At 38.4% G+C, this 10,923-nt stretch overlaps 4 protein-coding genes across 8 annotated transcripts in view; 3 read left to right on the top strand and 1 right to left on the bottom strand.

Moving 5' to 3' along the window:
- Positions 387-2,727, top strand: LOC104784299 (peroxisomal nicotinamide adenine dinucleotide carrier-like). The gene is made up of 9 exons (XM_019244994.1): positions 387-490; positions 614-688; positions 776-906; positions 1,314-1,368; positions 1,494-1,601; positions 1,770-1,838; positions 1,933-2,034; positions 2,129-2,252; positions 2,342-2,727. Exons 1-9 carry the CDS (start codon positions 482-484, stop codon positions 2,533-2,535), a joined length of 867 nt encoding a protein of 288 aa, XP_019100539.1. The 5' UTR covers positions 387-481; the 3' UTR covers positions 2,536-2,727.
- Positions 3,025-5,187, top strand: LOC104782458 (probable signal peptidase complex subunit 2). The gene is made up of 5 exons (XM_010507396.1): positions 3,025-3,288; positions 3,387-3,538; positions 3,770-3,851; positions 4,692-4,834; positions 4,934-5,187. The coding sequence occupies exons 1-5, from the start codon at positions 3,187-3,189 to the stop codon at positions 5,031-5,033; spliced, it is 579 nt and encodes a 192-aa protein (XP_010505698.1). The 5' UTR covers positions 3,025-3,186; the 3' UTR covers positions 5,034-5,187.
- LOC104782457 (signal recognition particle 54 kDa protein 3-like) lies at positions 6,610-9,170 on the bottom strand. Of its 2 annotated transcripts, none has more exons than XM_010507393.2 (9): positions 8,576-9,170; positions 8,342-8,441; positions 8,104-8,254; positions 7,856-8,021; positions 7,624-7,772; positions 7,423-7,523; positions 7,246-7,328; positions 7,062-7,149; positions 6,610-6,966 (listed from the first exon to the last, which is right to left on the bottom strand). In XM_010507393.2, exons 1-9 carry the CDS (start codon positions 8,645-8,647, stop codon positions 6,770-6,772), a joined length of 1,107 nt encoding a protein of 368 aa, XP_010505695.1. In that variant the 5' UTR covers positions 8,648-9,170; the 3' UTR covers positions 6,610-6,769. The 2 variants fall into 2 exon arrangements, with proteins under 2 accessions (XP_010505695.1, XP_010505697.1); XM_010507395.2 differs by having other exon boundaries at positions 7,856-8,003.
- Positions 9,806-10,923, top strand: part of LOC104782456 — a 4,225-nt gene continuing 3,107 nt past the window's right edge. Inside the window, exons 1-3 of one of the 4 annotated variants that reach the window (XM_019244991.1) lie at positions 9,806-9,999; positions 10,135-10,462; positions 10,556-10,671. In XM_019244991.1, coding sequence (XP_019100536.1) covers positions 10,355-10,462; positions 10,556-10,671 — 224 coding nt within the window. In that variant the 5' untranslated portion in view covers positions 9,806-9,999; positions 10,135-10,354. Of the gene's footprint in view, positions 10,463-10,555; positions 10,672-10,923 lie in introns of those variants that run through there. The other 3 variants (XM_010507392.1, XM_019244992.1, XM_019244993.1) reach the window with 3 other exon arrangements.

Below are 10,923 nucleotides of genomic sequence, written 5' to 3'. Positions count from 1 at the left end.
GGGGGGGATATGGAGAAGAAGCTTCACCTACACACCATTAAGGCAATAACAACAATAGCATCTTAAAGCTTCTGTGATTCTTCTCCGTTCGTCGCTTAATACTAAACGACGATTTCAATCCTTATCTTATAATTGAAACCGGAAGGTAATTCTAGATTTAGCGATTTCGATTTTTTTTTTTTTTGGTTTGGTTTGGCTTATAATTTGATGTGTGGAATAGAGGAATCATCATGTCGGATGCTTTGATCAATGGATTGGCTGGAGCTGGTGGTGGGANATGTAGAAAATATGAAAAAAAAAAAATTGCTGAAACCTATTCGTGGGTTTTGGGTTTTTTTTTTTTTTTTTTTTTTTTTTTTTGCTTCTTCTAATTCTTCATTCGTATTTGTTTGAAACGATTGTATCTGTTTAGGTAAATACGCGCCAACAAACGGAGCGGGATCTGAAGAGGGAGAAGAGGAAACTTGGAACTATCGAACACATGTGTCAGGTTTTTGTTTATCACTGTCAATCTCAGGATCAGAGATTGAACTATGAGTTTTTGCGATGGTTTATGAGTCTTTAGAGTACAACGTAAAGTGGAATCGTTGTTTTCTTACTTTTTGTATTGAAGGTTGTCAAACAAGAGGGATGGGAGCGATTATACGGTGGTTTGGCGCCGTCTCTCGCTGGAACGGCTGCGTCACAGGTATAATCCTCTCAACTTGTGTTTAATTTATCTGGAGAATTCTGTATGTCTTTTGAGTTCTTTGCTCACTCCTTTTGGATGAGACAGGGTGTGTACTACTACTTCTACCAAGTGTTTCGGAATCAAGCTGAAGCTGCAGCTCTCGCTAGAAGTAAGAAAGGCTTGGGTGACGGATCAGTTGGGATGTTTTCTTCACTTTTAGTGGCTGCCTTCGCTGGGTAAAACAATCAATCCTTTTATGTGCTTTTCGTATATGCTAGTTACTATCCGGATTACCATTAGTTAACAATGCAATACACAATTGATTTTGTTAGTTTTGATTCTAAATAGCTCTTAGGTGCTTCAGTTCGTTCTTATACTCTTCACATTGGCTGTCTGGAGTGTAGGCTGTGAGTGAATGCTCGCCATGGTCACATTGCTAATGCTTTCATGCTCTTATAGTGTCGCTTGTTTAATGGAGCTTCTAGGTGGATGGTCTAACTTTTTACTGTCAGGTCCTACAGCCATTGCTGTTTTGTTCTTTGATTGTGAACTCTGGTGGCATGTATAGTTTCATTATTGTAATTTTTTATCCTATTGCTTCAGATGGCTCATGTGAATTTATGACAACACTTTCTCTTTGCAGATCGGTTAATGTTCTTATGACGAATCCAATTTGGGTGATTGTTACCCGCATGCAGGTATACACCACCATGAAGTGCTGCTTTAGGCTGCCCAGTCAATTCCTCTGTATTTTAACTACATTTTCATTGGTCCGTGCTTAGTTATAATCCTAATTCTTCTTGAATACTTGTATACAATGCAGACCCACAGAAAAATGACAAAAGATCAAACAGCTGCCTCCGAGTCACCTTCTTCTGATGAACAAGCTCTGGTTGCAGTTGAGCCGCGTCCATATGGAACCTTTAATACGGTATGAGGCAGCTTCCTGTATTTGCAAACCATGGCAAGGGTCTATTGGTTATTATTATGTGTAAAATCAGGCTTCAGTTGATGGCAATATAAGATTGAAACTTATTTGAAACTGTGTAAACCTCTCGATTAAGATAGTTTCTGTGATATATGTTGAACGTTGTCTCAGATTCGAGAGGTTTACGATGAAGCTGGAGTGACTGGCTTCTGGAAAGGTGTAATTCCAACACTGATCATGGTAAGTGAGCTTATGATTTTAAAGCTTCTCTTATATTGTTTGTCTAGGTCCAGTTTATTAATAGTTAGATGCGTGTGTGTGTTTTAACCCACAGGTAAGTAATCCGTCAATGCAATTTATGTTGTACGAGACAATGTTAACCAAGCTGAAGAAAAAGCGTGCATTGAAGGGTAGCAACAACGTTACCGCTTTGGAGGTTCAGACCCTAGCATTTTTGCATTTGATTCTTCTGAATAAGATGTTTACTTGCTCTCCAACTTCCCAAGACTGTTCTTTCTGTTTTTTCGTAGACATTTCTTCTTGGAGCTTTGGCTAAACTCGGAGCTACAGTCACAACTTATCCTCTCTTAGTTGTAAAGTCGCGACTTCAAGCCAAACAGGTCACAACAGGGGACAAAAGACACCAATACAAAGGTTATATCCCTCTTCTAAATGATATAAGATCATAAAAACTCATTTCTCAATCAAAGCTAAAGAGTTGTTGTGTTGGTTTTGAATCGCAGGAACGTTGGATGCAATCCTGAAAATGATTCGATACGAAGGGCTTTACGGGTTTTACAAGGGGATGAGCACAAAGATTGTGCAAAGCGTATTAGCTGCTGCGGTTCTATTCATGATCAAGGAAGAGCTTGTGAAAGGAGCTAAGTTGTTGCTCTCAAACGCGACCACTAGCAAAATCAAGTCCAAGCCTTCTTGAATTAAAAAAACGCTTTCCAACTAGCATTTTTAGATATAAGATTGAAATAAATAAAAATAGATCAAATCTCCAATAGTTTCTTGATTAAATTATAACACTATTGGGATTGTCGTGCATTTCCATAATGATTGCAATTGATTATTATATTTTCTGCAAGATTACTGGATTGGACGGTTTTATACCTTTTATGTTTATTTAGTAATGAAATCTCAATAAAAAAAAATTGGCAAATTTGTTGTATTTTATTGTTTGGTGATTTTTCAACAAAGTCATATCCATATGCGTTTAAGAAATCTGCAGCATTTAAGTTGAAGCTTAAAAGTAGTCAAATATATGAATCAAAAGGTTTAATTTGTTGACAAATATTTTTTTGAATATTGTTATAGTTGACTTGACTATATAAATACGAAATTAGGATGTGACACTTGTGAAGCCCAAAAGAAGGCCCAATACGAAACGATGTCGTAATAAGCTAGTTTTGACTGAAAACGTCTTCGAGCTTCTTCATCCATTATATCGTCTTCTTCCTCGTCGAACACAAAAACAACAGTCTCTTCTAGTCTCCTGCGCTCGTGAAAAATCTCACACTCTGCGTTCGAATTTTCGCAGAATCCTAGAGATCTGATATTATTTTGATCGGATCTATCCGTCATGGAAGAGAAGAAGGCAGAGACGACGAACAAGAACGTGAAGAAGGCCAATCTATTGGACCACCACTCAATCAAGCACATCCTCGACGAATCCGTATCCGATGTAAGAATTTTCTTAGGTTTTCCTTTTTGTTTCTCTCTATGTTAATCTGATCTGTGTGAATTTATGATCTGACCTTTTGTTGTTTTTTGATTGCGTAGATCGTTACGAGCCGTGGTTACAAGGAGGATGTGAGGTTGAGCAACCTCAAACTGATTTTGGGAACGGTTATCATCGTCGTTGCCCTTTTTGCTCAGTTCTACAACAAGAAGTTCCCTGAGAACAGGGACTTTTTGATTGGATGCATCGCATTATATCCTCTTTTTTTTTTCTTCTCGAATTCGCTTTGATGCTTTCTGCTTGATTTTGATTTGGTTCTCTACTTTTAGATAACTATAATGTGGCTTGACCTCTCTTTGTGCTTAGCTTTAGACTTTAAAAAGCCTTATTGGTATCTAATGGATGACCATAGAAGCTGTTCTATGCATGTATTGTATTTGGATAATTTTGAATTAAGATGTTTGGTCCTTGACTATTATGGCACGTATGTGGTGTTGAATGCGGTGTTGCAGCTGATTCTGTACACTAAGGAGAAGAATGCCATTTTGTTCACATATCCTCCTGAGGTTTGTTCCTCTGGCTGTTTGAAAAATTATATTTCATTGACAAGTTTCGTGGTTTAGGCTACATTCTTGTTTTGTCTATGATGCAACAATTGTAGTTCTGTGATATAGATAGAGGTGCACAATATACATATTTCCCCTGTTCTCTTATATTTAACTTGAACTCTGTTTTGAATTCTGGTGTCAAACTTTTGCATTCCTTCTGTTTTGTGAGAACTTAGAATTGTGCTTCTGCTGAGTTGCTATGTAAAGTTTGCTTATCCTGAGGCATCTTTTTATTTATTATTGTTATATTTTTCTGTGTTGCATTTGAGCTCTAGGAAGATACACATTTCCCTTTCAATATATTTGCTCAACTAGCTTAAGTCTTAGAATTCGAAAAAAAATAGTTAAACAAAAGTATTTTTTGGTATCTTCGGTGTTTGCAATTGGTGCTGTCGTGCTTCTTGATACTTAATTGCTCAACTGAGTTGATGATTCTGGATTGTAAATTGGGTGGTTTTCTTTCTCATTCTCACCAGCTTGAAGAAAGTACTCCTCTCATTTAGTTAGCATCCGAGAGGCAGAGTTATATCCAAACTTTTCATTTTATTCTCATTTGATTAGGTCTAGAATATGCAGCAAAAAGAGCTCCGACATTTTGTCTTACTGAAACTGTGTTAAATTGATACGGTATCTTGGTTAGTAGGGTTGATTCATCTTGTTATGTCAAAACTAACCAGGATCCTGATTATATATATGCACACTTCCATTTGTTTTACTATGGTTCGAACACGTTTTGTTTGGCTCATCATCTGCCTGCTACTCTATCACAAATCTTAAATTCCGGTGGTTTATACACAGGGATCATTCACAAGCACTGGATTGGTTGTATCTTCAAAGTTGCCCAGATTCTCTGATCAGTACACTCTCACCATCGACAGTGCTGATCCAAAATCAATCTCAGCTGGGAAGTCAGTTCAGCTCACCAAGAGTGTCACCCAATGGTATCCATCTTTCTCTCCCTTTCTCTCTCGGCATTTTGTTTCAGTTGCTCACGCCATAAACTCGAGCCTCATTACATGTTTTTTGGGTGGTGTTTTCAGGTTCACGAAAGAAGGAGTTCTGGTTGAAGGTTTATTCTGGAAAGACGTGGAAGCACTAATCAAGAACTATGCAGAAGAGGAACCAAAGAAGAAGAAATGATTAGCTCTTGGAGAAAATATATATATATATGTTGTTAAAAATTCCCAGTGTTGCGTTTTAGAATTACTAAATCGATGGTGACTTTTGTTTAGAGATCAAACTAAGAAGAGTATTCAGGATTTTCCTATAACCAAATTTTCGAATTGATCTGAGATTTTATGATCACCATCATTGGACAATAACAAAAAGCTTATTTCAGTTTTAGTAAAAGCAAAATGGCTCACAGCAAGTGTATATGCTTTTGTCATCTAGTTATTTTGTACCTTTGTCCATACATGAATACAAGTCAAATGCTATAACATAAACAACTCAGAATTCCGATACAAATGCTTAATAGATTTACTGATTTTTTAGCATGGACATTGGAAAATATTCGACCCTATAAACAAACTAGACGTAGAGTGTCACTTCGAGTCAACCCATATAACAATCATACATATTTGTTTGTTTTACTTTTACATAAGTATCGAAAAGCACATAAACAAACTAGACGTAGAGGGAAAGAGAGGGAATTGTTTTTATTAGCCTTCTCTCTCACGAAGAAACCCTAGTTCTACAAACCGCCGCCGCCTGAGTTTTCGCGTGCCATAATAGTCATAAGAGAGGGCTCTGTCTTTTCTTTCTTTTAGTTTATTTTCCAGTTGTAGTAGTTGGGTGGCTCGATCTCTTCCTCTCTGGTCGTGCTGAGGAGGGCTCCACTGCTGTGTCGTGACGATGCGGCGGCGAAAGCTACGGTGAGAGATCTCGGCTCGTTTTTCCTCTCCGGGAGAATGGTGGTGGTTCGAAACAGATCCGGGCGGCCTTCTTTAGAGCTTCACAGTGTCAGATCTGGGTTCGGGTCGCATTTCTCCTATCACCTCTGTCGGAGGTCCTAGTTGACCGGAGTTAAATGGTTGAATCGGGTCTTCGAGTTTTACCTATGGTTGGGGAGATTTCGTGGGCGTCGGTGGCCGAAATTTGAGGACATCCTCAAAGCTGGCGTTCTCAAGAGCTCCCTCATCCTTCTGGTCCCAGTCCGGCTAAAAAGCGAGACATCTTGGCTGATGCGATGTGGCTAATCTGGAAATGCACTGAGAAGTGAAGCTATGATGGGTTAGTTCGGAGAAGCATCTGCTCATGCTAGTTTTGTTTCGTGTATCTTGGTCGGGTCAGTCAGATGTATTGTCCGTTTTTTAGGCTTAGGACCGGAACAATGAAAGCTGGGAAAACCAAGTTTTTTTTCTGATATTGCGTCTCTCGTGTTGATGCTATTGGGACAAGTTCTTATTACAGATCATGAGGTTCTATTAGCTTGGAATTGCTTTGTTCTTCGGTCTAGGATTTGGTCTCCTCTGTGCTAGTAGTTGTTTTCGTGTCATAGAATTTAATTATGTAGTTTAAAAGATGATTTCATACCGAGTGATGGTATGTTATTTATCTCGTTGTGGTAAATGCAATGATTCTCGGATTAGGTAGCGTTGGATCTGCCTAGTGATTCAGAGTTTTACTTGATCGACTCATTGTATTGGATCCAATTTTATGGTGGGAAATTTATGTACTTATGATTTAGACGTTTTTGGATAATGAAGAGTTGATGTTGAGTTAAAAAAAAAAAAACTAGACGTAGAACTTCTTTTCTGGTCTTCCGATCATACCCGATACAACCCAAATTACCGCCATACATACTTGTTTATTTTACATAAATATCGAAAAGCACATAATGCATAATTTGTTCACTTGGTCGTCGAAATGACCACCTAAGATGTCAGGACCGCGTACCGCGGTCTAGCAGATTCATTGCGAATCTTCATCTCAAGGTCCATAAAGCTCTTGGTCTTCATCTTATACGTTTTTAACATTTGCAGAACTTGTCTCGCATCTACTTTTGATGCTTCAGCTATCTCCATCAACCGTTCCAAGCTCATTTGCTTTACCTTGTTTGGTTTATCAAGCTCTGCCAAACACAACGAATATTACTCTAACTGAAAGAAAAAAAAAATGAAAAAATAAATAAGAAACAAAGCGTTGATCGACAATAACTTATTATACCTTCATCTGTCATGGAATCCATTATTATCGTGTACCGCCTAAACTTCTCGAGGTCTAGCTTCGAATAGTGTCTTGTATGGAAAAACAACTACAGAGAATATGGAAGAAGCTTACAAGTTACAGTGTCTTGTATTTGGGTATAACAAAAAAAAAACCAAGAGTTGGCTGAGAGAGATGAAAGTACCTGTCTATCCAATCCTGATTCTCGCCTATAATGGTTATACATTATTCTCAAAGTATATTCCAGGGGTTTATCCCAAGGGTTTTCTGCCAAAAAAAAGTGGACCAATCATGAGTGTCCATACATACTGATACTCTCATCAAATAATAAACCAAGGAGGAGAGGAAAGAATTTGCTAACCCAAGAGACGCCTGACAAAAGGTTCAGCTTCAAATGCTTCAAACTCCTCACTCTTGTCTCCCGTTTCAGTTAATATCATGGGACACTTTGCTGCTGCAACACTTGAAAACATGAAAATAAGAGAAATATATATATCAGATGAAGAGCACTTGAGGAAAATGAAAAGAAGAAAACTCTTGTAAAATGCTCTGATTAATTTACGCGCTGATAGCACCACATGCTTGAGAGTTGCCGTGTATATTAGTAACAATGATAACTCCAAGAGTGAAACTTTGTTTGAATGCTTGAGCTTGGTCAAATGCAGCTTGACCAATACTGCTATCCATGACATATATAACAAGATCTGGATTCTGTATAATAGACCAAAAAGCCTTATGTGAGCTACCATCGAGTAGTACAACAAGGAAAATTAGAAGAAGAAAAAAAGACAGACCATTGATTGGGATAATAGGCGCATTTCTTCAAACAATGTAGAATATTGTTGATGGCGGTCACTGGTGTCTACAATTATAAGGTCACGCTTGTCGTTCTTGAACTTTGCAATTCCTTCAGCGGCAAGTTCTGCAGGATCTGCCGTGTAACTACAAAAAATAAACCAACTAGCCTAAATAAATAGAGGACCACCACAAAAACTGTATACTAAAATAGATAAAGAGAGAGAATTTGATATTGTGGTGGTACCTTCCGTAAACTGGAACCTCATCTTTGGCAGCCTTGTTGAGCCGGAGAAAAGCATTGGTGCTGAAAGTATCAGCACAGACCAAAGCTGGCCTGAATCCCTTCTTCCGGTGGTAACGAGCATACTTGGCACACGTTTTGGTCTTTCCAACACCTAACACCACCCAAATCAATCACACTATATAATTATATAATACGTTACGTTTACTCAAAAGACCCCAAAAAAAAAAAAACAGAGAACCTCGTAATCCGATGAACATGACTATGCTAGATTCACGCTTTCCCCGAAAGAGTGCAGGCTTTCCCGGATCAAGCTTACTAACGAGCTCAGTTAAGATAATCTGAAGCAGGTGGTGGTTATGATTGATGATGAGTTAGTTAAAATCAAGAAATCAAGAAATCAAACCCTTACGGATGAGCACAGATGAATTAAAAAAAAAAAGAAAAAAGAAAAAAGAATCAATCTTTTGATCACCTCGTAGATTTGTTTGCCTTTGTTGGACGACGCGGCAGGGAGATTGATAATGTCCTGGCATTTTCTCTCCATCACAGTCACGGCCGATCTAGGAAAATTTGCGTCAAGCAGAGCGCATGTGATCTCCTTCAAGCATCATCATCTCATCCATCTTGCTTGTTTCACGCATCTCTTCAGATGACCGGCCTCCTAGCCGACTTCTCATTGCCATCTTTCTTGTTTCACCCATCATCTCTTCAAATGACCGGCCTAGCCGACCTCTCAGTTCCGCCAACGCCATCGACTCAAAATTTTTAGGGATTCTCGGTCGCGAGCGATTATCTCACACAGGTTTAGGGATTTAGTTTTTTGCTTCCAATACATTTAATTAATACGCCACAGACACGATTGGCATGTTTATGGGCCTTGTGGATATACTTGGCCCATTACCCTGTAACCACAAGACGTGGAAGCACTAATCAAGAACTATGCAGAAGAAGAACCAAAGAAGAAGAAATGATAATCTCTTGGAGAAAATATATATATATGTTGTTAAAAACTCCCAGTGTTGCGTTTTAGAATTACCAAATCGATGGTGACTTTTGTTTAGAGATGAAACTAATATTACCCTCATAAGAAGAGTATTCAGGATTTGCTTATAACCAAAATTTCGAATTGATCACAATCATTTGGACAATAATAAAAAGCTTATCTCAGTTAGTAAAAGCAAACACAGCAAAAGTATATGCTTTTGTCATCTAGTTATTTGTACCCTTTGTCCATACATGAATACAAGTCAAATGCTACACGAATTGTGGATAAATTTGATATGTAAAATTTGTATGATTGATGATATAAACACCAACAGATGAGTGAGTGGCTCGGATGAGTCTAGGCAGCTTTTTCGTTTCCATTGGCGGCCACACAACCCACAAATACAAACCTGACTATTATCGTCGAGAATGAGAATCAAGTTCAACAAAAGTTTTGTAAGAAGAATAGGTCGTCTGTAATTAAAAAAAAAAAAAACATAGGCCCATCACTCAATAGGCTCATTTAAAGCTGACGTGGCTCCAGCTCGAAGTCGGTTTTTTTGTGCGTGCTTCAATCAAACAAGCCCCGGATCTCAAACTTCATATAATTAAACTATATTTAACTAAATGGTTCGAATCCGCCACTCACAGAGACGCTGTGGTGTTTTTTTTTTGTTTTTGGGTATTTCTTATCTTTTCTTTAACCATCTTCCGCTACGACGCGAAAGGGAATAAAAATAAAAAAAGGCACTTGTTTCAATTCTTTCCTCCTTAAAAAAACAATTAAGATATTTTATCTCTCTCTTTCTCTCTGTTTCTCCCCAAAAAAACCAAAAAACAAACCCTATCTCTCTCTCTCTCTCTCTCAATTGCATTCGGATTTCTGATTCTTTGAAAGCATTCATCGGTTCCGTAGGGTTCTCTTGAACGAATTTTTCATTTTTTTTCTTTACAATTTCTGGATCAGACTTTTTTTTTTGTGTGGTTGTCTCTGTGTTTTTTTTTTTGTTTTTTTACCGATCCGATATTTGATATGGCCGATTCTAGGAAACGAGATTCCGGAGGCGATCATCGTCATCGTGATGATCAGCCAAACGACGGCGATGATGATTTTTCGTATGGTTCTCGATCTAATGGATTTGAAGGAGAGGTTGAATCGACGAGGACCGAGAGCAGCAGTGTTTCAGATCCGTCGACTGAAGAAACCGGAGGAGGAGACTTTTTTGTTGGGGAGGATAGGGTTTTACGGTGGCTGCAAGCTTTGGATATGCAAGTTATGGGAGCTTGTCGAGGTGACGAGAGGTTGAAGCCGTTGTTGAAGCTTAACGTTTCTAACGGGATGGCTGAAGATCGATTGCTTGCTCATCTTAGCCAGGTTTTGTATTTGTTTTAGTTGAGATCATCTTCAGTTTTCTGAATATGATGAGATGAGATTATCTGATTTTGCTTGTTTGTTTGATTGAAATAGCACTTCGAGCCAGCTGAAATTGGTATGCTGGCTAGATGTTTTTGCATACCTCTGGTTTCTGTTCGCGTCGGGAAGATTAAGAAGGAAGGTACTCTAATGCGCCCCACTACCATAAGGTAAATCAACCTTAGAACCGATTTTTCATGAGTCCTGTCTATGTTACAGTCATGTTTAATTGCTAGTTTCTTTGTTTTCTTGGAGATATGTGAACATGATGGTCTGTTTATTCCGTCTCTCTAGACTCTAGAGTTTCCTAATTTAGGTTTTGTTGGCTTTGAAGATGGGCATCTTCTTACGTTAAAGTTGTTGCATAGCATATAAGAGACGGTCGATTATTTGGTTTTGTGTGCAATCTGCCATTGGTTACG

Source organism: Camelina sativa, chromosome 4 (genome assembly GCF_000633955.1).
Source record: "Camelina sativa cultivar DH55 chromosome 4, Cs, whole genome shotgun sequence".
NCBI lineage: Eukaryota > Viridiplantae > Streptophyta > Magnoliopsida > Brassicales > Brassicaceae > Camelina > Camelina sativa.
The sequence above is the reverse complement of the archived record's forward strand: the minus strand, read 5'-3'. Positions and strand labels throughout refer to the sequence as shown.

Coding starts and splice junctions, on each gene's coding strand:
- LOC104784299 (XM_019244994.1), top strand. Junction 1,369..1,493: donor TGATTGTTACCCGCATGCAG/GTATACACCACC, acceptor TATACAATGCAG/ACCCACAGAAAAATGACAAA. Junction 1,839..1,932: donor TAATTCCAACACTGATCATG/GTAAGTGAGCTT, acceptor TTTAACCCACAG/GTAAGTAATCCGTCAATGCA.
- LOC104782458 (XM_010507396.1), top strand. CDS start 3,187: ATGGAAGAGAAGAAGGCAGAGACGACGAACAAGAACGTGAAGAAGGCC. Junction 3,289..3,386: donor TCGACGAATCCGTATCCGAT/GTAAGAATTTTC, acceptor TTGATTGCGTAG/ATCGTTACGAGCCGTGGTTA. Junction 3,852..4,691: donor TGTTCACATATCCTCCTGAG/GTTTGTTCCTCT, acceptor GTTTATACACAG/GGATCATTCACAAGCACTGG.
- LOC104782457 (XM_010507393.2), bottom strand. CDS start 8,647: ATGGAGAGAAAATGCCAGGACATTATCAATCTCCCTGCCGCGTCGTCC. Junction 8,255..8,341: donor CATGTTCATCGGATTACGAG/GTTCTCTGTTTT, acceptor GGGTGGTGTTAG/GTGTTGGAAAGACCAAAACG. Junction 6,967..7,061: donor GGATTCCATGACAGATGAAG/GTATAATAAGTT, acceptor TGTGTTTGGCAG/AGCTTGATAAACCAAACAAG.